The sequence below is a fragment of the Alligator mississippiensis genome, chromosome 7 (assembly GCF_030867095.1).
Source record: "Alligator mississippiensis isolate rAllMis1 chromosome 7, rAllMis1, whole genome shotgun sequence".
NCBI lineage: Eukaryota > Metazoa > Chordata > Crocodylia > Alligatoridae > Alligator > Alligator mississippiensis.
In genome coordinates, this window is record NC_081830.1 from 37,820,781 (window position 1) to 37,844,002 (window position 23,222).

Here is a 23,222-nt window from a genome sequence, read left to right on the forward strand (position 1 = left end):
AGCCAAATAAAAGGCCCTTTTTCTTCTCTTCATTGTCCTCCAAGTTGGGCTACTTGAAGCATAGAAATCTGAGTCTGTCTTCGGGGGAGAGAAAATATGTTGGACTAGTATTTGTCATGTCTGTGGTGTTCATATTCTCCTGGTCTTAATTAGATCATGAAAAGTTTCTGCACTAGTAAACATGCACCTCTGTGGGGGCATGGATTTATATGCGTAATGGTGGGGAGGCCTCCTTAAGAATCCAGAAGATATGTGACTAGCCAGATAAGTGTCTGTACTTGAACCAGCCTTGAGAGCATAGCTTGACTTTGTCTTCAGCCTTCCTGGTACCCTGAAAAACTAGGGTCCCTTGGCCAGAGGCTCAGTGAAACAAGCTGGCAGGAGAAATTTGTAGGAGTCCCTGGCAGAGAGGTGAGAGGGAGCAGTTGCTTTCTGTTTAGGATCTGCATCCTTGCATTTAAGTACTCCCAGTTGTGGCCTCACCAGTGCTGACCAGAGGAGAATAATCACTTCCCTCAATTTGCTGGCAGCACTCCTACTAATGCACTCCAGTATGCTGTTGCTCTTTGCAACAAAGGCCCACTGTTGGCTAATATTCAGCTTATTGTCCACTGGAAACCCTAGCTCCTCTTCTGCAGATTAGCAAAACTCTAACAGATTTTCATAGTCAATGATGTTAAGTGATAACAATTGTTAGAAATACACATTTTTATTTTGTGAAAGAGCCAGAAGCATGAAGGAGTAGGCTATGAGTAGACAGTGGAAGCATTGGGAAAGAAAAATAGAGTTTTTGTAAGCTTTGTTCTCTTCTTCTGCAGAAAACCTTCCTACACCCTCCTGCAATAACTTAAATCCAGATTTGTTCCTGTTCCAAGGCAGACTCTTTAAATTAATTAAAGAAAGGAAAAAAGAATCTGTTTCCATAAGCCAAAACTTTTTCCCTGCCTCCAACAAAATGTATCTCTGCAGTGCCCACTAGCACGTTGGGAGGTGCTGTCTTCTATGACCGTGTGTAATGCCTTATAAAAGGACAGAGGGCTGAGGAGGAACATGGGGGGGGGGAGGGGTCTATCCTTCTGCCTCAGTCTCCTTATCTATCCAGCAGTCTTTCTTGTGACAGAAGGGGGATAATGCGCAGCCTGGGCGTTCCGAGTGGTGTATTTGAGCACGGACCCTGAGCCTTGTCTCAATTGCCCTGGTCTGTGTGGCAGGAAGGATTTTCCTTATTTCCGAGACCACACAGGGATTGTGGTTTGTCTTGGAGCCACTGGCTTAGTACAGTATAAAAAATAAGTGCCATGTTTCTTGGCCTGGCATTCCTGTGCAGTTTCAAGGCAAGCAAAACAAAATTCAACGTGACACTGGGTGCACATGACATATTTGCATTTTTCCTTGTGCTCAATGAGGCGCCCACAGGTGGGGCAAGCACGAATGGAGGGACAGTCTCTTATTTCACTTCCTGGGAGAGGCTTCAGTTTGCAGTTTGCCAAGATGTCCAGAGACTGGTTCCTGCATCCGACATTGGCACACTTCACAGAGGAAGTTCCACTGCCTTTCCAGGGCTTCAGGCACTGCCAGCAGAATTCAAACTGCTCTCCCTTCAGCGACAGGCAGAGGATGCAGTGCACTCTGAGGTTTGTCAGATCCTTGCGTTCCACAAAGCTCTTGCATTTGGGACACTGGGAAAGAAACAGGGATTTCAGAGGTGAATCAGCATGCAATTTGGGTTGCCTTTATACCATAGAAAGAAACTCACAGGGACTGGTAGGTAACCTGCTTGTGTCTTTCAGATTCAACTCTGTATTCAGTTTCCTAAACTGGTGCCCCAGTGACTTAAGTATCTGGACGTTTCTGGAAAGCCCTTCCTCATAGCATCTGGTCTTCAGTCCAAGAAGTATATTGGACTTCTACCAACTGTTAGTAGGCCATCATTTTCTTCAAGGACATCTGCATTCTTGCTTGTGGAAAGGCAGCAAGCAGTACTACCCAGGTGGAAAGCTGCCAAGGAGTTAAATATTAGATAATGCTGCTTTTGCTAACCTGGCATTGGAGGGAGGTGTGGCAGATACCATCTCTATCTCTCCCCAAACTCTGCTTTGTGACAATTTGGTTACCATGGTCACTGCAGAGGGTATGGGCTTCAGGTAACCCTGAGTTGTAACCTAATCTGGATACAGTCCTGAGGGGCAGAAACCTGCTTGCTCTGCCTTTGTGACTGGTATCACATACCTGGGTGAGGGGCTTAAGCTCCCTATTGTTCTAAGCCATGCCAACATAATTAGGAGCCGGCTAAAGACCCCACCAGCCTACCTGACAACTAGTGATGAATTTCGGATTGGTTGGCTGGCAGCCAACAGTTGCTGGCCTTCATTGGAGCAGGTAAATGAAATCATAAGTTCTATGCAAGTTAAGGACTGCCCAGGAGGAAGTGCAATAGCCATGATGAAAACTCAGAGAGAAGCTAGACCACCTGAAACTTGCTCTCCCTCTTGAAACTCATGATCAATGAGCTGCCTGCCTCCAGAGGGAATCTCTACCTGTCTCTGGATGATACTAGTGAGTAAGCTACCTGAGATCTAATTAGATCTATAGCTTGCAGTAATTCAGATGTGTGATCAAAGGCTACCCAGGCACCCTGTTTGCTTTATGGGATTTCTCTGATACTGCTCTACCCTGTACCTTATTCCAAACCTACTCCTTGTAACCAAAAAAGTTCTCCTTTGTACCTAGTGTGGGAGACTTATTGGGAGAGGGTCTAGATTATGCCTTGGGGGTTCCCTTGATTCAGCTGACTAAGGGAGACCACTATTTGTGCTTCTGACCACAGGAAGCATCTCCAAGTTCTTGTAGTGAGTCAAGCACTCTCAAGGACTAGTAGGCCCCAGGGGGCACAGGTCCAGCATCAGTCCAGACCCTGGGTGGTGGTGGTTTTACCCCCAGGCTAGCGGGTGTGCTCCAGGAAGGGGGTCAGTGAGACATGAGGCGCTCCAGGGAAGCACTCGGAGCTTGGAAGGTGATCGGGCGCAGTGAGGTGGGTGGCTCGGTGCAGGAGCACCCCCCTACTGGCCTACCATAGGAAGTGTGAAGTCTAAGGAGTAGCCTTAGACCAGTGGAGGCCAACACTTCTGGTAGGACTACCAAATTTGCCCTGAACCCTCCCCGAGTACCACTCTGATCACATTCTCCTGCCTGATCTGATTTCTGACCTATCTGCCACTGTGCTACTTGTCCCATCCCTGATTTTTTTTCTATGTGCAACACATGGAGGTTGCCCATGCCACTTGTGGGATATGTGCCACAAGCTGGCCACTCCTGCCCTAAATGAAAGTGAATCAAATTTATCAATGCTGCTCCATATATTTCTGAGACAGGGATGTCTCAAAGGCCAAGGGAACAGTAATAACCTCATTGAGTCCACAAGCAGCACATACTAATCATTCTTCCATGCGTAGAGACTAACATTTTTGTTCTGGAGCAGGAGTGAGGCCTTTTAAGAACACACAAGGAGAAGAAAGTAGCTATCTTTCAATGTCAGCATTTGCAGGTATACTCATTACAGTCACTAGTATGGTCCTCACAAATGATAGGGTAGACGGTGCTGGTAGGTTCCAGTTTCTCAGAGGACTAGGTGATTTGGAAAAGATATGAACCTATAGAAGAGCTCCAGAGCTGATGTCAAAGCAGGAGGTTGGCTATGGCTGCTGTTGGAATAGGAGGTTTAAGAAGATTTAAGAAACCAAAACCCTTTTATACCAAGTCTGGTCAAAGAGGGCTTTCCAGGGACCATGTGGGACACAAGTCCATCATGACATCATAGTTGCACCATAGCCAGCCAAAGCTGGACTATGCCTGCTGGGATCCTTGTCACTTCAGTCTGCAGTGACAAGGATCCTGAGGCAACACGGATCCCAGCAGGCATAGTTCAACTTTGCCATTGTCTACTACACACCAAAATGAGTGATTTGAGAGGCAGAGACATAAAGGGAAGAGGAGACATAGGGCTGACTACTCACCTCTTTTAAATCGCTGTAGTATTTAGCTGCAAATGCTACCAGCTTTTTTTCAAATTCCTCTTGCTCTTCTTCAGTTAGCAAGGCATTCTGCCGGACTTCCTGGTAGGACCACTCTTCCCCACACTTTTGCCCGTTAACATCAGCAGGACAATGAAAATTGAAGTAACCCTTCAGGGGAGATCAGAAGACAGAGCATGAAGCACAAATGAGGGTGTCCTTCCCTTAAAAAAAAAAAATGTAAATCTAGCAGCCTTTGAAAGCAGCAAGGGCAGAACGTTCTCAGTAAGGACTCTGACATGCTCAGTTAACCTTCTGTTAGCATTCTCTGAAAAAGTTTATTGTAGAGCAGGGATGTTCAGTTCCAATTAGCAGGTGGGTCATATTGCCTGCCAGCAGTCATGGGGTGGGTCACAGCTAGGGGCTAAGCCATAGCCAGGTTGTTCACCTGATGGGGTTTCTTGCAGGCCAGGTGATCCACTTCTGCCTGGGCCACAGGGATTCTTGCCTCAGCTGCTAGAGCTGCTGTATTAGTGCAGCTATCCCTATATGTTAACTATGATGCTAGTTTCTGCCTTTTCCTATTGCTGGCTTCTGATTTTAGTCACCAGTGGTGACAAAAAAACAAAAATTTAGTGGTGAACAAGGTTGAGGGTGAGCAGTAGCAGTGTTAACGCCCTGTGAGCTGGCCCACCCTTACACAGCAGCTCTAGTAGGGCCATCACATCATCATTACCTGCACACATCACCCAAATGACAGTGAAGCCCTCGCACCCTCCATACAAGTGTGGAATCAGAAAAAATAAATGCCTTAAACTTTGATCATATGAGTTATAAGATGACATAACCGCTTTGTGGGGAATTGCTGGCTCTGTATAGTAGAACAGATAAGGGAAAGTGTTTGTTCTTTGTAACTCCTCTGCAACTGCTTTGCTCACCGCGGCCTTGAAGATAGCAAAAATGTGTGCAACTCTGATTTCCAGGTGCAAGAAGGGAGTGTTATTTCTCCCTTTGTCTCCCCCCCCCTCCCCCCCGTAAGTTCCCATCCTGATAACAGCAAAGCAGTATGAGCTAATGTTTGTTTGTAGCTGCTTTCCTAGCTAATTCCACTATATGATCACATGAGTTGTGACTGTTAAAAAGTATATAAGCCTCCTGATTTTGCTTTTGGGGAGGAACCCCTTCCAAGTGCTTGGGAAATCCATGTCACTTTGGAGTCCCCCTTACAGCTGTAGTTTCTTTTGAATAAAAGCTTCTGCTGACCTAACCCAAAAGTATGCTGCGTGTGTTTCCACGACATAAGCATTTGGTGAAGAGTGGGGACCCCTGGGACAACAGGCTACCACCCATGGACTAGAGTAAGGGAGAAACAAACTCTGACTGTGCTGCTTATGCTCACACAGAAAGGCCTAGTGTGATGCCTGTTTAGCTCCATTACCAGGCAGTGAAAGTGCCAGGGAGCTAGAGAGGCACCTCATAGATGCTGAGGGGTGCGCAGCTGGCTGAGTGGGCTGTGAGGGATGGGATGGGTACAACATGTCAGGAGTGGAGGGAACAGAGGGTGCAAACAGGACTCACCTCTGTACTGCCTTAACAATTTTTATGGTGGCACAAAGAGAAAATAAACAGAAGTCCATGCCCTTTGTTGCGTCACAAATGCCCCAAATGGTGGCCATAATATAGGTGATAACACTAACAGTACAATGTAATCACACAGACTGAGTTGGCTCCATGTAACCACTATTTATTAATGTGGCACAAATGGGCAAGGCCAAGGTCCATATCTATACTGATATGCTGATTTGGTTTCCACTGGCCTCTAAGATATAGGAATGAGTAAGCACTACTAACTTACAGATGTTCAGGGTCCTGCCTGCACTGGACCTCCCAGGAAAGCAGGGGGGCTGCAGCTCTTGAACCACCCCTCTTCCCAGTCCTGCCCCCTCCAGCTCCAGAGCTGTCAGCAGGGGAAGGAAGGGGAAGAAGCAGCCAGCACAGAGCTGCCTTCTGCTTTTGAATAGCCAGAGCTGAGGGGCTGGGCATGGTGGAACAGAGCATCCCCACCTTGAGGCCTGCAAACTCCTAAAAGGGATACCCAACCTATTCTTGAAAAATGCACTGGGGTACACTCAAGGAACACTCCTCATTCCCTTGCCATTTCCTGTTGCGCCATCTCTTGGCTGGGGCTAGAGCTATTCTCAAAATGATATGAAGAACTTCAGCCTTGTGGTTGCTGTATCCCAGGAGGCAGAGATGTAGAGGAGTCAGTCAGTCAGTGCTGCATAGGAAATGAGTAGCAGGCTGAGCTCTATTGGGGGAAAGGAGAGGGGCAGGCAGCACTATTCTCACTAGTGGGGGCAGGGGACAAAAGAGCACAGCAGTCCACCATCCATAGCCATAAGCCTAGGAAGAGGGATCGGGGAGCCTGCTGTAGCTGCTCTCCACCAGGGATGTTGGGGGAGGGAGCTGGGAAGAACCCCAGGAGTAGTAGATGTGAGACTGCGGCACAGGAATGGGGTCACGAGAGGCCAGGGAGGAAAAACCCTGATGTGAGAGGGTTGGGTGCATAATTAGCTATGGGTGAGCAAGTTAATTAAGGAACATAAATTAAGAAGACCTTCAAGGAAAATCTGGATGCTGTCCCCAAATGCAGCAGCGAGACCTATTGCAGCAGAGGGGTAGAATTGCCTCAGTAAAAGGGCTTGGAGCAGTCTCTAACTTCTTGGCTTGCCCCAAAGCTGCCGCTAGGGGAAATGCTGATCATCACGTGTACAGAGGATATAATGGGTCAGCTCAAATCAGATAGGCCAAAAAAATGTAATATGGTTTTATAGGCTAGGGACAGACTTTACGCACAAACCAGTTTAAGTGATCAGAAACTGGTTTAAACCTGTAACAGAACAGATGTCAGTGCACATAAACCAGTTTCAAAATGGCTGAAACCAGTTTGAGAGAAACCTGGTTGCATGTAATATCAGCCTTAACCAATTTGGCTCAAACCGGTGGTTTATGCAATGTCTGTCCCAGACCCCTTGCTGGTTTAGGTTAAACCAGAGACCCCCAGCATCCCGGCATGCTCTCTGGCCTGGACTCTCTGCTCCAGCCCAGCCAGGCTGGCCCCTCCCTTCTGCTCCCAGCCAGAGCAGGGACAAGCAGGGGCACCATGGCCCCTGAGGCAGAGGGGCAGGGAGGAGAGTTAGTCTCCCCTCTACCCCCACTGGCAGCTGGGTCTGCCTACCAGACCCCACTCTGGGTTCCTGCCAGTGGGACAGAGAGGGGGGAATTAAATCCATCTCTGGCCAGTTCAACCCGGACTGGCCATGCCCCCCAGCATAGCTTCCCTGCCTGCATTGCCTCTGTTCAGAGAGAAAGTTTGTCCTGTTACAAACCAGTTCAGCCTAGGCAGGTTAGACTAACCTGTAAGGTTGAATCAATTCAGGCTCTGGCTTTTTGAATGTCTGTCCCTAGCCATAAAGAGGTCTGTCCCTAGCCACATCCCTGAGGTGTGGGATGCTGCAGGGGGTCAAATCATGAATTTTGAACATTGGGACTTGGCAGAAATGTGCTCCCTGCCCCTCCCTCTTCTCTGTCTCTGTCTCCCTGTCAGCAAGCAGCAACTGCCTTTTCCTCTTTCTTCAAGCAGCTGCAGGGGAACTCCTGGACAGCTTTGTGACTGGCTATGGGGAAGGATAATCTTTCAGCCCAAGCAGTCAGGAGAAGTGTCTCTGTTGGATGTGGGAAGCTTTTGCATTAGAAATGCATACACACTATTGGAAAAGAAAATCTGAAGCAATATTTTGCACACCATTCTGTTATGATGTATATGTGCATGGTCTTTTCCGTGCATCTGACATGTCTTTTTACCTGGTTAAGTTAATGGAAGAGAGAGTTAAAGATGTTGATAAAGGGGTGTTCAAAATGGGTGCAAAATGTGAAGTTGCCGGTTGCCACATTTAAGGAAGTCTGCCATCCTTATGTTAAGATTTCCAGCTGCACTAAAGTTCATTAGGGTTTGGGTAACCCTAATATAATAATATGATGACACCCATGAACGCCACATTCCCCCAGAGCCTGGGAGGGCATGGTGAGCTCCCGCAGGTGGTGGAGGCGCTGCCGATGGCGGAAGCGTGGCAGTGGCAAGTGGGGAGCTCCCGCGAACGGCCTCGGCGCTGTTGCAGGGGGGGCGGCAAGCGCTGACTGGTGGTTGGTGACCACCCGCAGATGCCGCCAGCAGTGTCGGCAGCACACTACGGCAATCGCGGACTGCCGGCAGATGCTGCCGTCAGTGGGGTGGGCAGGGAAGGATGGCAAGCGGTGACCGCCCACAGGTGCTGCTAGTAGTATTGGTGGTGCCTTTTTGCAGAGGGTGCATGTGCACCTGTGTGCACCCCCTACACGTTGCCAATGATGACACCCAAAAGTTCCAACACAATGTGTAAGAGGGCTTCCATACAGCTTTTCTGGCCCTCCCCAGATAAGGAATTACTAAGGCTTGGGTAATACAGAAGTTTGCAGTGTCAGAAGGTTTAGAGACTTTACAAGCTTTGAAAAAGGTGTCAGCACTTTGGAGTTTTACCTGCAGTGGAGCTCTTCAATCTGGGGGTTTTCATTGCTGGAAAGAGCAGACTGGAAGGAATACAGGGTGTAATGTCTCTGCATCAGGACTGGATGGTTGTTTCTTATGAGGGAAATGGCACTAAAATGGTCCCTGAGTGCCCTACATTACGTGTATGTGAGATGGAGCAACTGAAGATAGCTTTACCACTTGACAGAACACTTCAGTGAGTTTGGTCTGGAAAAAAATGTGTGTGGCAGGGTTTTTGTAACTCCTCCCGCATCTCTTACCTGGTCTAACAGACTTCGGCACCAAGCTGCTAAGGACTGAGGCTCTGTAGCGTGTCCACAAGACAGTTCCACTCTCATGATATCCTCATCATCCCCTGATGAGCAAAGAAACACCAGCTGACTTCAGATAAAAAACCCTGACACAGTTGACGGTATTTGTCAAGTCTTTTCCTGGTCCACGGAGATTTCCCTCCCCAACCTGTGAAGCAGCTAGTAGAGACTGAGGAACATCCAAAATCTAGGATGAGTAAGGGATATTTTCAAAAACATTTGAGAGGTTTAGGAGCACAAGTTGCATTTGACTCCCCTCCCCACCCCCATGGGAATTATGGGGTTTGTACACGTAAATCCTTGAGCTGCTTCTGAAGAGTTGGCATTATCTATGTGTACATCTCTTCATGCTGCTTTCTCATTTGGGTTTGGGCTATCCTCCTTTTCCCACATTAGGGAAAGGGATTTTCTGTATCCTCTTTGCGCTGCTCTGCTCTCTGCTATTCAACAGATGTGAAATCCTTCATTGAAGGTTTTTGGAAGACATTTCCATGCAAAATCCCTCTTTGAAGTTCTGTTTAAGGCAGCGAGGAGAGCAGTGCATTGGTTTCTACCATTTACTGTTTAGGCTAAAATTTCACAGAGTTGGCCTCAATTAAAAGGTGACTTATTCTGGAGAAAACAAGCAAAATCTTGCTCCTCATTTTCCTCTTCCCTTGCCCACATTTCTCCCTCTGAAAAACAAAGCAAACAAAATGTCTATTCTACCCATGTGGCTATATAGCAGTGTTGGTCAGTAAGTGTAAAATTGGGAAGTTTTCAAGCACAGTGGCTTTTTTGGTAACATGTATAAGCGTCTTGTTTAGAATCAAGCCCTGTGACTGTGCTAAAAACATGGCAATTTTTTCATTATTAAACAGACCCTGTTATTAGAGTAACAAGGATTTTTTTTTTTAATTTTCCTGATCTCTATGTTGTCATACTTGCTCAATTTACAGTTGGATATATCAATTTTCAGACCTTGTTTCAGTTTAGGATGCAATCTGCTCAAGGTTTAATAAACTGTTGTAGGGGACTGCAGTTACAAAATGCCCCACGCACCCTCCAGGGGTGAGACTGCCTGCATAGCCATAAATGGACCATACCCTCTCTGCGGCTAATGCCACTTTTCTCTCCCAAAGAAGCTGGTGAAGTTCCCCCTGCATGCTGCTTGCACACAACAGCTTGTTCTCAGAGCCAGCACTATGAACTAGAAACTTCAAGGAGCATATTCCCCGATTAGCACGTCAGACTACAGCTGTTTACAAAATTATTTGTTTCTGCTTTGCTTTCCCTGAATAACTCTCACATCTAGTTACATGAATTCCAGCTGCATGTCAGATTGGCGACCTGGTGCCCTGCCCCATGGCTCTCCTCATGTCATTTTTTTTTCACCAAAGAGGAAGCAGCAAAGCTAATTCACTAGATCAATGACCAAAAAGCAGTATACAGCGCAGAGGAAAATGCTACCTAGGTTTACCTGTGATATCATCCTTTCTCCGAACAAATTTAAGTTGGGGCTCTTCAGCTTTTGAAGGCACAGGTGAGAAGGAAGACATGAGATTAGCAGGTACAGGTACAGGTTCAGGGGAGGAAGCTGGCCTGTGGTCAAGTGGAGGTTCAGGTGAGGAGGTAGAAGACCCCATCAGGGTGGAGAGTATTTGTCTATCCTGCAAAACGGTGCCGTCAACTCTAAAGAAACCTCAGGACAGCTGCTACGGAGATTATACAGACCAGTGCTTTCATTTTCCATTCTCTGACTCCTCCCTGCTTTGCTTCATCTAGTTCAGCTCAGCCTGCAGCTTTCTACATGTGTGCTACCTGCTGTGGGAGGGGAGAGAGGGGACCTGATCTTAGTTTAATTTTCATGAGTCCCAAAGCTTTTGTCCAGAAATGGCTGGGGTGCAGGACACTTGAGCAGAGGCACGTGGTTCTTGGATGATTCAAACGGATTTGGACCTGGTCTGGCTAATTTGACCTGGGACAAGAACACATTTCCTTAAAAACAAACATAAAGTAACAACACTCTACAGGGCAATGCTTTTGCTCTGGAGATTAAGTGAAAAGCTGATTTCAAAAGATTCAAATGTTTCAGAGATGCAGCTGAATCAAAAGCAGTGTTCTCTGTGTAAATGTAAAGATTTTTTTCCCTTGCCAACTGAGAGAATTGAATTAACAAGAATAGTACCATATTTAACATAATGTTTAAAAGGGGTGCCAAAGGCCATTGTGTTTGTTGAGGGCCTTTGTGTGTTGAAGGAGTAATGTTAGATAAATGTGGGTGCATCTACACGTTGCCCGATGGCGTCATTGTTACTGTACCATGCACTACGATGTGCATGCTGCACCCTGTTTTTGCTGCTAATTCGCCATGACAGTGGGCTAAAATGGGGGAGTGCGCCACTACAGTGAAGTAGCTGCTGATCACATGTAGACCCACTCTACATTGCCGTAGCGCGTCACAATGGCAATGTAGGCTGACATGTAGATGAGCTCTGTGTGACTAAAACTCAACGTTGCTGATCTGTCTTTTTCTGTGACCGGGCAATAGTAAGACCTCACCTGGAATGCAGTGCGTGATCTTGGCCACCCACAATCGAAAAGACGAAGTGAAACTGGAATAGGTTCAGAGGGGGCTGCTAGAAGGCTCCTGGAATAATCAGGGGTGTAGATAGCAGATCATTTGAGAAGATACTAGAAGGCCTTGACTTAGCCAAACAAATGGTGAGCAAAAGGGGATATGACTGGTCTCTGTACATGTATTGGATGGGAAACAGGGTGGGGAAAGAACTATTTAAACTAAAAAACAATATTGGTGCAAGAAGAAATGGTTCTAAGATGCTCAGGAATAACTTTTGCTTGGGAATTGGTAAAAGGATTTGAATCATCAGAGCCACGAGGTTCTGGGACAGCCTCCCTGCAGGGGCAGTGAGGACCAAAAAAACCTACCTGCTCTTAAGATGGAGTTTGCTCAGTTTACTAAAGGGATTTTGCAACATGGCTTCCTTCAATGGCAGACAACCAGACTCGTGTTGTAGTGTTTATGCTTTGGTACAGACAGGAGGTGTGTCTCTGGCATGGGGCTGTAAAAGAGCTGGGCTGTTCAATTTTGAAGCAGGCCAAAGACCAAAAGGTAATTTTTAACAACTTGTAGCTTGGCTGCTGGCCTATATACTTGATTTTTGTGCTGTTTTTTTTTCTTTTTCTTCTTTATTCCAGGTCCTCCAAGTGATATGGACAGGGCTGACAGTGGATGTGGAAATTGAAATTAAAAAAATAAAAAAAAGCTTCTAGTTTCACTTTTGTGATTTTTTTTTTTAGACAAGCCACTTCTGGGTATCGGGTATTTGTTTATTTCAACAGGAAGGCCTGCCAGTGCTCATAAAGAAGCACACTGGTCTGGAAATCCCCTGGTGTTTGTGTTGAGCAGGGTCCTTGCTGAGCCCTGCGTTGTTTCCTTTTAAGCTCAGGCATTTGGCTGTGTGCATGATTTTTTCAGGGCCAGGCAGGCAGAGCTCTTGTTTGCTAAGTGTGTGCTTTTTATAACTAGAAGAAGGGTTTGTGGTACAAGCAGCTTTGCTGCTCCTGACCTGCAAAACTACTATGTAGCCACACTGAGAATTTCTAAAGCAAGTTTCTTGTCAAAGTCACCTAAAGCCCCAGTTCGGTAGTGTTTGGCTTGTAGGGTCAGATCCAAAAGAAGTAGAGGCATGGGACTCTCTCTTGCTTGAAAATAGCACATCAGGGGCAGGGAGGAGTTGTGGGGGTGGGGGGTGGAAAAGGATCTTGGTAGGGGAAGCCTACCCCAGGGGCCATTGTGGTTAAACAGTAGAATAGCTACCAGCAGCCATGCCTCTATAAGCTTCACTCGTGAAATGGTGCCCCTAAGATCTGGAAGTCTGAGGAAATCTTTATGAGCTAGAGCAACCCAAAGCACTTCACCATGGCACTCTCTGGTCAGTTTGTGCCATTCGGTATGGAAGTGCTATCCCACCTGACTTGGCTTCTCCACCTGAACCCCAGTGTCTCCAGTGTACGAAGATCTCTGTTACAGGGGGAAGGTGGGTAGCATGTGGCAACTGTTAAGGAAGCAAAGTTGCTGGTCGGCCATCATTTTTTGTTGAGAGCTTCTGTGTGCCTCTGCTTGTGGGAGACCCACACACAGAATAGTTTGTGTGGAAGGTAGACCAAGGGATCTTCAGGTGTACGGCACTGGTATTATTGCTCTGGTATTATTGCACTGATATTATTGCTCTCTGAAACCAGGCATTGGCATTTGGGATGCTGTTGAAGGAGTAGTGTTAGTTAAATTTGTGACTCAAACTACATTGCTGCTCTCCCTTTTTCTGTCACAGGAACACGTCTTGGGCTGATGGAGCAGTGGTAACCTTAGTGGAGTGTATATGTCCTAAGCAATGGATATTTATACTTCCAGATGCAAGGACTCTAAGTTGGTAAGGGAGACATGCTTGTCCCTGTGAGATTAACCTGTTACAGATGCAGGTAAACAGAATAGATAAATGTACTGCTGCTGCATAGGCCATGGTGGAATAATCAACATGACACTTGCTTGAAGGGTCTTTCAAAAGGCTGGAGGAGGCAGAGCAGAAAAAAATGCATAGAGCTTCATGGGTTCTTGCTCCACCCTAGGAAGGTAAGAACCTACCAGATAGTCCTGTCTCCACAAAACCAGTGAAGGGGGCTGGGAGATTTGTATGTCTCTAGTGCAGGGGTGAACAAAATACGGCCTGCGGGCCGGATCCAGCCCACAGGGACATTCTATCTGGTCCATGAGGCCCCTAAAACAATTTTAAAATTTTGAATTTATCTGTTCTTGGTTCCTGTCAAAAATAAAAGGAACCATAGACATTAGAACCCAGGGGAGTCCTTGGTAGGCTCCTGCAACAGCAGGGCCTGCCCGGCCCCGCCCCCTCACCCAGAAGCCCCAGTAGGGGCTTCTGGCCTTGGACCACATGGCTGCCTGGTGAAGGAACCTTGGGTATGGTGGGGGAGAAGGGCAGGGGACAAGCTGGTGTGGAGCACGAGGAAAAGTGGCCCCTCCCCATGGCCCGTGCTCCCTGCTGCAGCCGTTTGTAGCCTGCGCAAGGCTGTCCTGAGCGGGCCCAGGTGGCCCCACGTGGGCTGCAGGCTGCTGCAGCGTGGGGCACTGGGCACGGGGCGGGCAAGGGGCCGCTTTTCCCCTGCTCTCAGCAGCAGCTTGTAACCCACCCACCCCCGCAGCCAGCCTGGGCCCCAGGCTGGCTCCAGGCTCGCCTGTCAGGGCTGCACCGCAGCAGCAGCTGCAGCCCACCCGCTTGCCGCGTTGGGCAGTGTTTGCTGCTGCTGCCTGCCCGGAGTTTGCGCCACAGGAGGCTGTGGTGCGGCTGCCACCGCCGCCTCTGTGCTGCCCAGTGCACAAGCTGTGGGTGGGCAGCAGCAGCAAACACTGCCCAACATGGCTAGCAGGGGGGTCGCAGCTGTTGCCGCCACAGTGCAGCCCCAACAGGCGAGCCTGGAGCCAACGCGGGGCCCAGGCTGGCTGCGGGGGCAGGTTACAAGCTGGTGCTGAGTGCGGGGGGGAAAGCGGCCCCTCCCCCACCCTGTGGCTGGCACCCCACGCTGCAGCCACTTGCAACCCACATGGGGCTGTCTATGCCTGCTCAGAACAGCCCCACGTGGGCTGCAAGCGACTGCAGCAGGGAGCATGGGCCATGGGGTGGGCGAGGGGCCGCTTTTCCCCGTGCTCCTCACCAGCTCCTTCCCTGCCAGTGAGCAGGGGGTCGGGGCTGTGCACTGCCCCCCACATGTACCGCGGGACTGGGGGTGCACTGGGAGTGAGCAGGTGCAGGAGCACAGGGCCCGCACCAGTGTCCCAGAGCCAGTGCCAGCAGGGCCCACAGCAAGGCAGCAGGGGTACAGGGTCCTGGCTGGCAGGGGCTCTATGGAGCTGGGCCAGCTCCCCCCTCTCCCTGCTGGTGCAGCCCAGCCTGGCTCCACAGACCCCTGCCAGCCTGTGCCCCGCTCTGGGCCCCACCGGTGTTGGCCCTGGGACATTGGTCCCAAGATGACGACCAGAGGGCGGGGTACCTGTTAAGGGGCAGGGCTACCCATGCGGCCCTCGAAAGCTTACCAAAACTGGGTAAGCGGCCCTCCGCCTGAAATAATTGCCCGCCCCTGCTCTCTAGTGGAAGATGCATTTCAGGCACTGCTAAAGAGGCAGTTTGCCAACTTCAGCCCTTATGCAGGCTGGTCTAGAGCTTCATTTGTATAGCCTTCTCTTCTGCCAGAAGCCAACTAATGCCAGTTTTGTGTTTATCCTTGAACAGTCCTAGTCTGTTCTGCCAGACTTGTAACACATTGCTCTCATTTGGTTTGTACACATCCTGGCTTTGGAGAGAAAGCAGGGGAGATTTTGGTGGGTCAGTGAATAGCTTGAGTTCCTGGTCATCTACGTGAACCCTGGTTTAGCTCCTTGTTGCAGAGACCCTGGGCTCTCTACTGGGAAGCTCTGGAAGTCTGAGGCACTCAGTTGACCATTCTATGGAGGGCATTGTACAGAGGCCCTTGAACAATTGTTTTCCTCTCTCGGGAACCCTGCAGGATGTGCTCAGTTTTGTGCTCCCAACCCTATTCTGCTCAATGCTGTTGAGCTCCTCTCAACCCCATTCTCCGTCAAATTTCTGCCTTTAAACAATGTGTATGTTAATCACTTCTTGCAGTATCATCCCCTTGTTAAACTGTAAAGTTCTTTGAATGCTCATAATGAGACACCTTTTTATTTAAAAAACACTGATGATGGATGTCGCAGGGCACCTCGGTGCCCCTGCTCCTGGAAAGGAGAAACTGCCAGGGAGCGAGTGAGCGCGCCCTGGCCCGACATAACGAGCCCAGCTGAGGCTGGCTCAGGTAATGAGCGCAGCTGCGGGTTGCCGGAGCAACTAAGGGGAGCCAGCTGCCTGTAGGGGGCAGGGCCTGGCCCTTATAAAGCCCAGGGCCGAAGCCAGGCTGGCAGTTCTCTGCCAGCAGCTGGAGAGGCAGGAGCTCACTCAGCCAAACTATGGGGAGAAGTCTGAGGGGCAAGTACAGCCCCTGATATCCCTGAGAGGATTGGGCACTAAAGGTTTAGCCAGGGGGCTTTATGTTTGTGTTACAGCCAGGAGGCTTGTGTTTGTTTGGCTCTGTTATTACACCCGGAGGCTTGGGTGAGGCTGTAGGGGTTGGAGGAGGCCTCAATTATAGGGACCCCAGAGAGTGTGGGGTGCCCTAGCGCCAAGAGGGCGCGTTATTTGCATAGCGCCAGGGAAGGCACAGCTCACACGCCAGGGCGTGAGCAACTGGCGGCGAGGAGCGCGGCCAGTGGGTCGTGGGCGCAACCCGTAGGTTGCGGACGGGGACCTAGACCCCGGATTGCGTGTGGGGGAACATAGACCCCGGCCCCAGGAAAGGGGCGGTATTATTGAGTAGCCCAGTGTGGGCACGGCGAACCCCAAAGAGGGGGAGCGCCATTGTACGTTATTGAGTAGCCCAGTGTGGGCATGGCGAACCCCAGAGAAGGGGAGCGCCATACCGAGGAGCCCGAGATGGGCATAGCGAGCCCGGCCGCAGGCTAGTGCGGTAACACCCCTCAGACTGAGGCAGGGCACTGCGGTTGCCCCGAGAAGACGGGGAGTAGCAGCGCGGAGAGCCAGGGTCAGAGAGGGTGCCCGTGCGGTTGGCCCATAGGACCGGGGCCCGCTAGGGAGTCCCTGAGTGGGACCGTACCATCAGGGGAGGCCCAGCGGGAGGCTGGGCACGAGGGAGACAGACCGGACAACGTCCATTACATCTGCGAGGCTTGGGGCGTGGTATTAGGGGCTGGTAGGAGCCACGCATAGCCCACAAGGCTAGGGTGTCTAGGGAACACCCACCATATCGGGAGACCCCCAGGGGGTCCGGAAGAACCGCGGGGACAGAGGTCTTGAGTAGCCATGCCCAGGGAAAACACAAGGCAGCCTCCCATCATTATATTTACCATCAAAGACATGGCGGGCGAGAGTTAGAGGGTGTCTTGGGCTGGCCTGACACGGAGCGAGGGACCTCAAGGAGATCACGGCCCTCTGTGAGGACCCCGCCGTGAGAATGGATTCTAGGACTCCTCCTGCAGCAGTGGGCAAGTGGAGCTTGATTGCTGATTAAACTCGCAGCCAGAGCTGGGTGAAAAAGTTGTTAGCAAATTCTAAACTGCTGACTTCCTAAGTTGTCCTGAGCAACTTCAGCTTTTTAGCTTGTATCAAAAAGGTCAAAAGTCCTTATCCCCACTGCACCTCTCAGGGTGAAGGCTCACCATTTTCTCTTGAGTGGCGCACATTTAACATCATGTCTGGCCTCCTTTGATGTTGCAGGCTAAATGAACAGAGGTGCCTATTGACTGGTGGCAGCCTTCAGTATCAGGATCAAACTCATGCCTCTGGAGCTGTTGCATGACATGTTAACCACTCTGCTACTCTGTTCTTCCTATGGCATGTAGGAGGGGATAATGTGTGTAGGATCTGGCCCTCATCTCACCTGCTTCTGGAGATTGTGTTCACTTCCTCTATATAACTCACTGGTGAAGTGGTCTGTTCTTCTGCACTGCATTTTGATTTCTCTTGCTTGTTGCCTTTATAAACTGATAGCTACATAATTGTCTCATCTCCTGGTTCTTTTGCTGAGACTGAGCCAGTATGTTTGATAACTACACCCAGAGATGCTTTCTAGCCCAGCTGTCTCTGCATCACTGCAACTGACCAAGGAAATCCAGCAAAGAGAATTACATGATGGTATACATTTTTTTTTTTTTTTTTACATTTATTTTCAAAGAACAATCTTTGGGATAAAAGTGGAGTAAAACAAAATTACCAAGAAAGGAGCCTTTGAAGCTACAGAGATCAACAAGCTATAGGCAGCCCTCATATCTAAACTCCTGTGGTCCCAGGAAGTATTTTGTATTCGAGAGAAAGTACAACCCATACAATTGTCCTCTTGGAGCACAGTTACAATTCTTAGCACAGTGGGAGCTAATGTGTTGGCTGCTATGTAGCTTCGCAGTGCAATATAATACTAAACAGAAACAGTCATCACTGACACTGTCTGACACTGAGGCAGCCTCCGCAAATTTTAGAGCCCTGGAGACAAATCATCCGAACAGCTGATTTACTCAGACATTCATGATCAGAGTCAAATCTGGTTTCTTTTTAGATGAACTCTGCCTGTCCAGAAGTCCCCGGGAGCCCAGTTTCACGTGCATGTCATTCTGTAGATATGAATCGGTATGTTCCTGACATGCTGTCAAACATTTTATCTTCCTCCAGGCAGCTGGGTGATCATGACCATAGTGCATTTGTTTCTGATGCAATAATCTGAGAATTTCTTCCCTCTTTTCAGTTGTAAGTTGGCATACACTAATGTAAAATTACTGATTCCTGATGAGGAAACAAAGAAAGTTAGCACAACATGTATCTGAATAATTCCTTTTCTGCTATTCTGTATTTAGCCTGCTGAATTATGAATATTTCATAGTATCATAGTGCTTAGGTCGAAAGGGACCTAACAGATCATCAGGTCCGAGCCCCTGCCCTGGACAGGAACGGGTGCCGGAATCATATCACCCCAGCCAAATATCTGTCCAGCCTCCAATAACTAAACAAAGAAGAAAAATATTTCTAGCTGCCTGCATAGTCTCCAAATTGAATAAGCATGCCTAATTTAAAAGAAACAAACAAAAATGAACCAAGAGGCTGACGCAATGAATGCAAACTGACCCCACCAAAGTATTTAAAGTGTTTCACACAAAACTGCTCAACTTTAAAGCAGGAGGCAGGATTGCTTTCTTTGTTGCTCATTACCTGGGTTCTTCAGGAGTTTGGTGGCAACCATCATCATGAACGTGTCGATGCTCATGCTGTTGAATTCCTCCTCTGAATTCGCCACGTCTATTGGTTTTATGCAGTCCTCTATCCCTTGCACAAGCACCTGGAACACTGTCATCCTTGCAGCTCTCCGGGTTGCTACTGACTGAGCTGGTTTCTCTCCTCACTCCAGCAGCACCAGCCTTCTTTATGCTTTCACTTTCGCTGAGTGACAGTGATACGCTTTTCAGGAAATGGTATGCCTGAGTTGTTGACTGGGGTGTGGACAAGGTTTGCTCTGCTCCTTTCTAAATTTATACTTTCTCAAACTATTGTCTTAATTTCTGCTTCCACAGCCAGTGTATGGTGTAGAAATGTGAATTAAGTATCATACAAACCATTTCGGCTGTGATGAGCATGATCTTTTTTTTTTTTTTTTTCATTTGATGTGGTTGTACCCAAGTCCAAGTATGAAGTTTTGTAGAAATGAGGAGTAAACTGAGTTTTAGTTTGGTTTTAGCTTCTTGGATGTCTCTCATAAAAACATAAATCTTATCCAAATGTCTTAGTTTTTCACAGCAGCAGGCTGTTGTACAAGAGAGCAAAGAATAGAAAAGAACTACTTCCAAGAAAGAAGAGGCAGGCGGCCCATGGAAGAGTGGCTTCTTGTAGTGGGAATTAGAGAAGCAGAAGGGAAATACAATGTGACTGAAGGTGTGTAACTGGAAGTGACAGGTGTGAGTCTAGCCCCTGGCTTAAGCAGTGTGCAGGTATGAGGAATATTTGGGGCAGAAAGCTGAGGCTGAGAAATGAAAAATTCTTCTCAAACTTCATTGTCCACAAGCATGGGATGAGTTACCCCTTTTTGTATCTTAAAGGCAGAATGATCGCCGTATCAGTGAAGCATTCTGCTCATCTCAAGGGGATTGTTTAAATAACCCATGCTCTTTCAGCCTTGCCTCACAAGTCATGGCTTCCATTTCTTAGCAGCCCCTGCCCATGTGGCTGAGGCCAGTTTCCATACAGACCCCAGCAGCACCTGTCCTGTGATAGCACAGGGCCAGGGTTTCTGTGGAGACTGGCCCCAGCAGCCCTGGCAGGCAGCAGCAGCACCAGCCTCTTCCTGGTGAGGCGGCTGATGGGGAACTGTGCTGCAGGCAGGAGCCGGGCAGGCTGCCTCTGCAGGGCAGGTAGCAGCAGCAGCCGAGGGGTGGCTATGTGGGGCTACAGGGAATTTTGGGGTGGCTATAGCTCCCCCAACCTCTCCCCTAGCGCCACCCCTGCTGGCAGGGTGCATGGCAAGGCAGGGACCTGATCCGTAGCTGGGCTGGGATCTTGTGGCAGTGACAGCGTGGTCCAGAGCCAGAGAAAAGCCATGATCTGCAGCCTGCATACCCCAGGCAGGCAGGCACATGCAGGCTGTGCATCATGGCTCTGCCCTGGCTCCAGACCACGCTGTCACTGCTGCAAGGAGCCAGGGCAGAGCCACAGTGCACTGACTACACAATCCTGCCCGGAGCGTGCAGGCTGCAGATCACGGCTCTGCCCTGGCTCTGGACCATGCTGTCACCAGGGCAAGATCCCAGCTTGTCTGCCAGTGCTGGTGGGGCCAGTCTCCATGGAAACCCCAGCCTTGCGCTATCACAGTGCAGCTGCTACTGGGGTCTCCATGGACCCTGGCCCTAGCCACGCAGGAAGGAGCTGCTAGAAAATGGAGTCTGGCCTCTGGCTGGATCCACTATTTTGCCCAACACTGCTCTAATCACTTTTGTGGCTCTCTGCTAGGCTCTTTCTAAGATCTGACCACGTCCATTTTGAAACTCAGGGGCCAAAACCAGACACTGTAATCTAGGTGAGGCCTCACCAATGCCAGAGGGGAAGAATTTGAAAGAGAAACTCTTTTAAAAACAAACCATGAAGGTGTTGGTGTTTTTGAAACAAGAGCACACTATTGCCTTGTATTCCATTTAGGATCCATTGAATCCCCAGGTCCTTCTCCTTAGTATACAGCAGCCTAGTCACTCATTTTCCAATCTGTATTTGGGTATCAAATTGTTATATCTGAAGTGCTAGACTTTGCACTTGTCCTTGTTGTGTTTCATTGTGCAAGTAAATTCATATGTGCTGTGCTGAAAAATACAGTACCTATAAACACACTGTATCAGGGTATTTACTGTAAGTGAAAACGAAGGTCTTTCTTGCCAGCTAAGAGCGAGCAGCTGCTCCTCCTAGCGAGCTCAGAAAACAATTTTAGCACAAAGTAGCTTCCCTACCAGTCAGAATGAAAGTGCAAGTTAAAGAGTAGCTCCTTAAAGCGCTTTTGTGAAGATTGTGAAGAGGATTCAGCCTCAGGAACGTGGTGTTTGCCTCTTCAGAGCTCTGCTCGGGGAACTAGCTTGCACGTCAGTCTGGCCTGGCAATGTGTTCAGAAAAGGGTAAGTTGCAGCGCTGTGCACACTAGAGAAGAATGTGCAGGGAAGTGGTGGGGAAACAAGCCCTAATGGGAACAGGGCTGTGTGGAACCGTGAGCGCTGTGTTAGAGGGGGGAGAGAGCAGCATGAAACAGTTTGGGCCTGCCTGCAACTGCTGCTTGGTTAAAAGAGGGGTGTCAGTCCTTTATATGCAGCTGACTGCATTTAACAGCTACTCTCAGCTTCAAACAGTGGTTCTCAACCCTTTTAAACTTGAGGCACTGCAAGATAGACTCAAGACACCCCTCAGAAATGACCTCCTCATAGTTTTCACTTGTATTTTAATTACAGGAAAATTAATAGAGCAACTCGTCTGTTGCAAGGAGCTCTAAGCACAGTAGGGCTGAATGTTTTTAATGTTACAGATGTCTCTTTGAACTCTCTGGGTTTATCATAGCAATCATGTTTGTACATCTAACAGCATTAACACTGGCACCTCAAGGCACCCATGGTGCCACAGGACCCTGGTATAAAATTGTTGACTTAGTGTGGTGTAGTGAGCATGTTTGTTATTACCCTGAAATAGAATAGTTTTCTGATAGCATACTGTTAAATTAACAATAATTTGGATTATTAAGAAGTATTAGCTTTGCAGCTGAATACAAGGCATGACCTGTGGCCTAGCAATGCCGCTGACCACAAGGCAGAATGATAGCTAAGCCTTTGCTTGTGTCATGTAATCATTTTAACTGTGTTAAGCATTTTCTGAGTAAAATGCAGCAAGTGGATCTGTGTCTGTGTGCTTGAAAATCAGCTACAGCAAGAAGCAAGATAAGACAAAGAAGCCATTGTTCTAAGTACAGTGATCATGTCCTTAAGAAGTGTCTACTACTGTGCAAGGTTTTGCTAACTTATCATAATGTTACTGTTACTTAACTTTTAGCTTTTAAAAAGTGCTAGTTCAGCTTAATAGAAATATGCTGTTACAAAGATTTGTAAAGCACCGCCCAAGTATTGCTTTTGTTAACCCTGTAGTCTTGCCTTGTTGTAAAAAGTATAAAAGATCGCCCCACCCTTGAAGGGGGGCCATTTTGCCTTTTGCTGGTTTTATGGTCTTTGCTCGAGCAAATAAATGACTGTCAGTTCTTTACCCGCGTTGTCTGGTCCCTGCTGCAGCTAGATAACGAACTTTAGGGAGTTTTCTCCCACCACAGTGGCAAGATGTGCACCCACTTCAGCAGAAGAGATTTTGTGCTGGTCACTGTTTAACTTGGGCAGGTTAAAGGACATGAGAGGCAAAACTAGCAAGCAAGGAAGTATGTGGGGGAAAAAATAGTAATTCAGGTGTATGCATTGGGCATTTTATAAACTGGAAATACTTTTAGTAGTGCTAACTTGGATAATAAAGCACCACAGCCCTGGAGTGCCTGGTGGCTCTAGTGTCTACTGCCATAGCCTGGGCTTTCTCACTGCTCCTGCAAGGCAGAGCATGTGCCACACCCCTAGAGCACACAGCGGCCATGGTGCATCCTCCCATAGTCCGGAAAGCCTCACTGATCCCTCTGAGCACAGCAACTGGCAGTCTGGACAGTGGCAAGAGGTAGCATGGTCACTGGGCGCTTCAGGGCTGCAGCTCTCTGCCCAGTGGGAGCAATGAGATGGTCCTGCCCCTAGATTCTAGTTCTGTCCCTGCTCACCAAGCCACTTGTGGCAAGTCACAGCTGTGCAGATGCAGGATAGTCAAAGATGTTTTTTTGCCTAAGGTGTGACTGTGCCACTAAGCTGAACAATGCTAAGCTGATTAAGAGCTGTGTGTGGCTTACTGCATAAGATGTAACAAGGCCTTTACACATTAATTTAGTGTCTCCTGGAGCTTTGAACACCTGGATTGTTCATAAATTAACCCCATGAACTCTACTGCCTGAGGCAGGGATGGGAAAAATATGGCCCATAGGCCAGAACTGGCCTCCCAGGCCATTCTGTCTGACCCACGGGGCCCCTTCAAAAGACATCTGTTACCGGCTTGTGGCTGCCCCTCTAAAAGCCGGAGAAAGGTGTGG

The 23,222-nt window shown here is 48.6% G+C and overlaps 2 protein-coding genes across 8 annotated transcripts in view; one reads left to right on the forward strand and one right to left on the reverse strand.

Moving 5' to 3' along the window:
* Positions 1 to 690: 690 nt before the first annotated feature.
* Positions 691 to 10,791, reverse strand: LOC106737823 (E3 ubiquitin-protein ligase RNF217). Its single transcript, XM_014598723.3, has 4 exons — positions 10,366 to 10,791; positions 8,856 to 8,950; positions 4,014 to 4,181; positions 691 to 1,679 (listed from the first exon to the last, which is right to left on the reverse strand). Exons 1-4 carry the CDS (start codon positions 10,529 to 10,531, stop codon positions 1,224 to 1,226), a joined length of 885 nt encoding a protein of 294 aa, XP_014454209.1. The 5' UTR covers positions 10,532 to 10,791; the 3' UTR covers positions 691 to 1,223.
* Positions 10,792 to 20,451: 9,660 nt separating this feature from the next.
* The window catches only part of LOC102573998 (ubiquitin carboxyl-terminal hydrolase 47), a 35,866-nt gene continuing 33,095 nt past the window's right edge, over positions 20,452 to 23,222 (forward strand). For 4 of the 7 annotated variants that reach the window (XM_019486050.2, XM_019486051.2, XM_019486054.2 and 1 more), the window contains exon 1: positions 20,452 to 21,186. The gene's annotated coding sequence lies outside the window, so the exon portion shown is untranslated. The remainder of the gene's footprint in view (positions 21,187 to 23,222) is intronic. The other 3 variants (XM_059730835.1, XM_019486055.2, XM_014598645.3) reach the window with 2 other exon arrangements.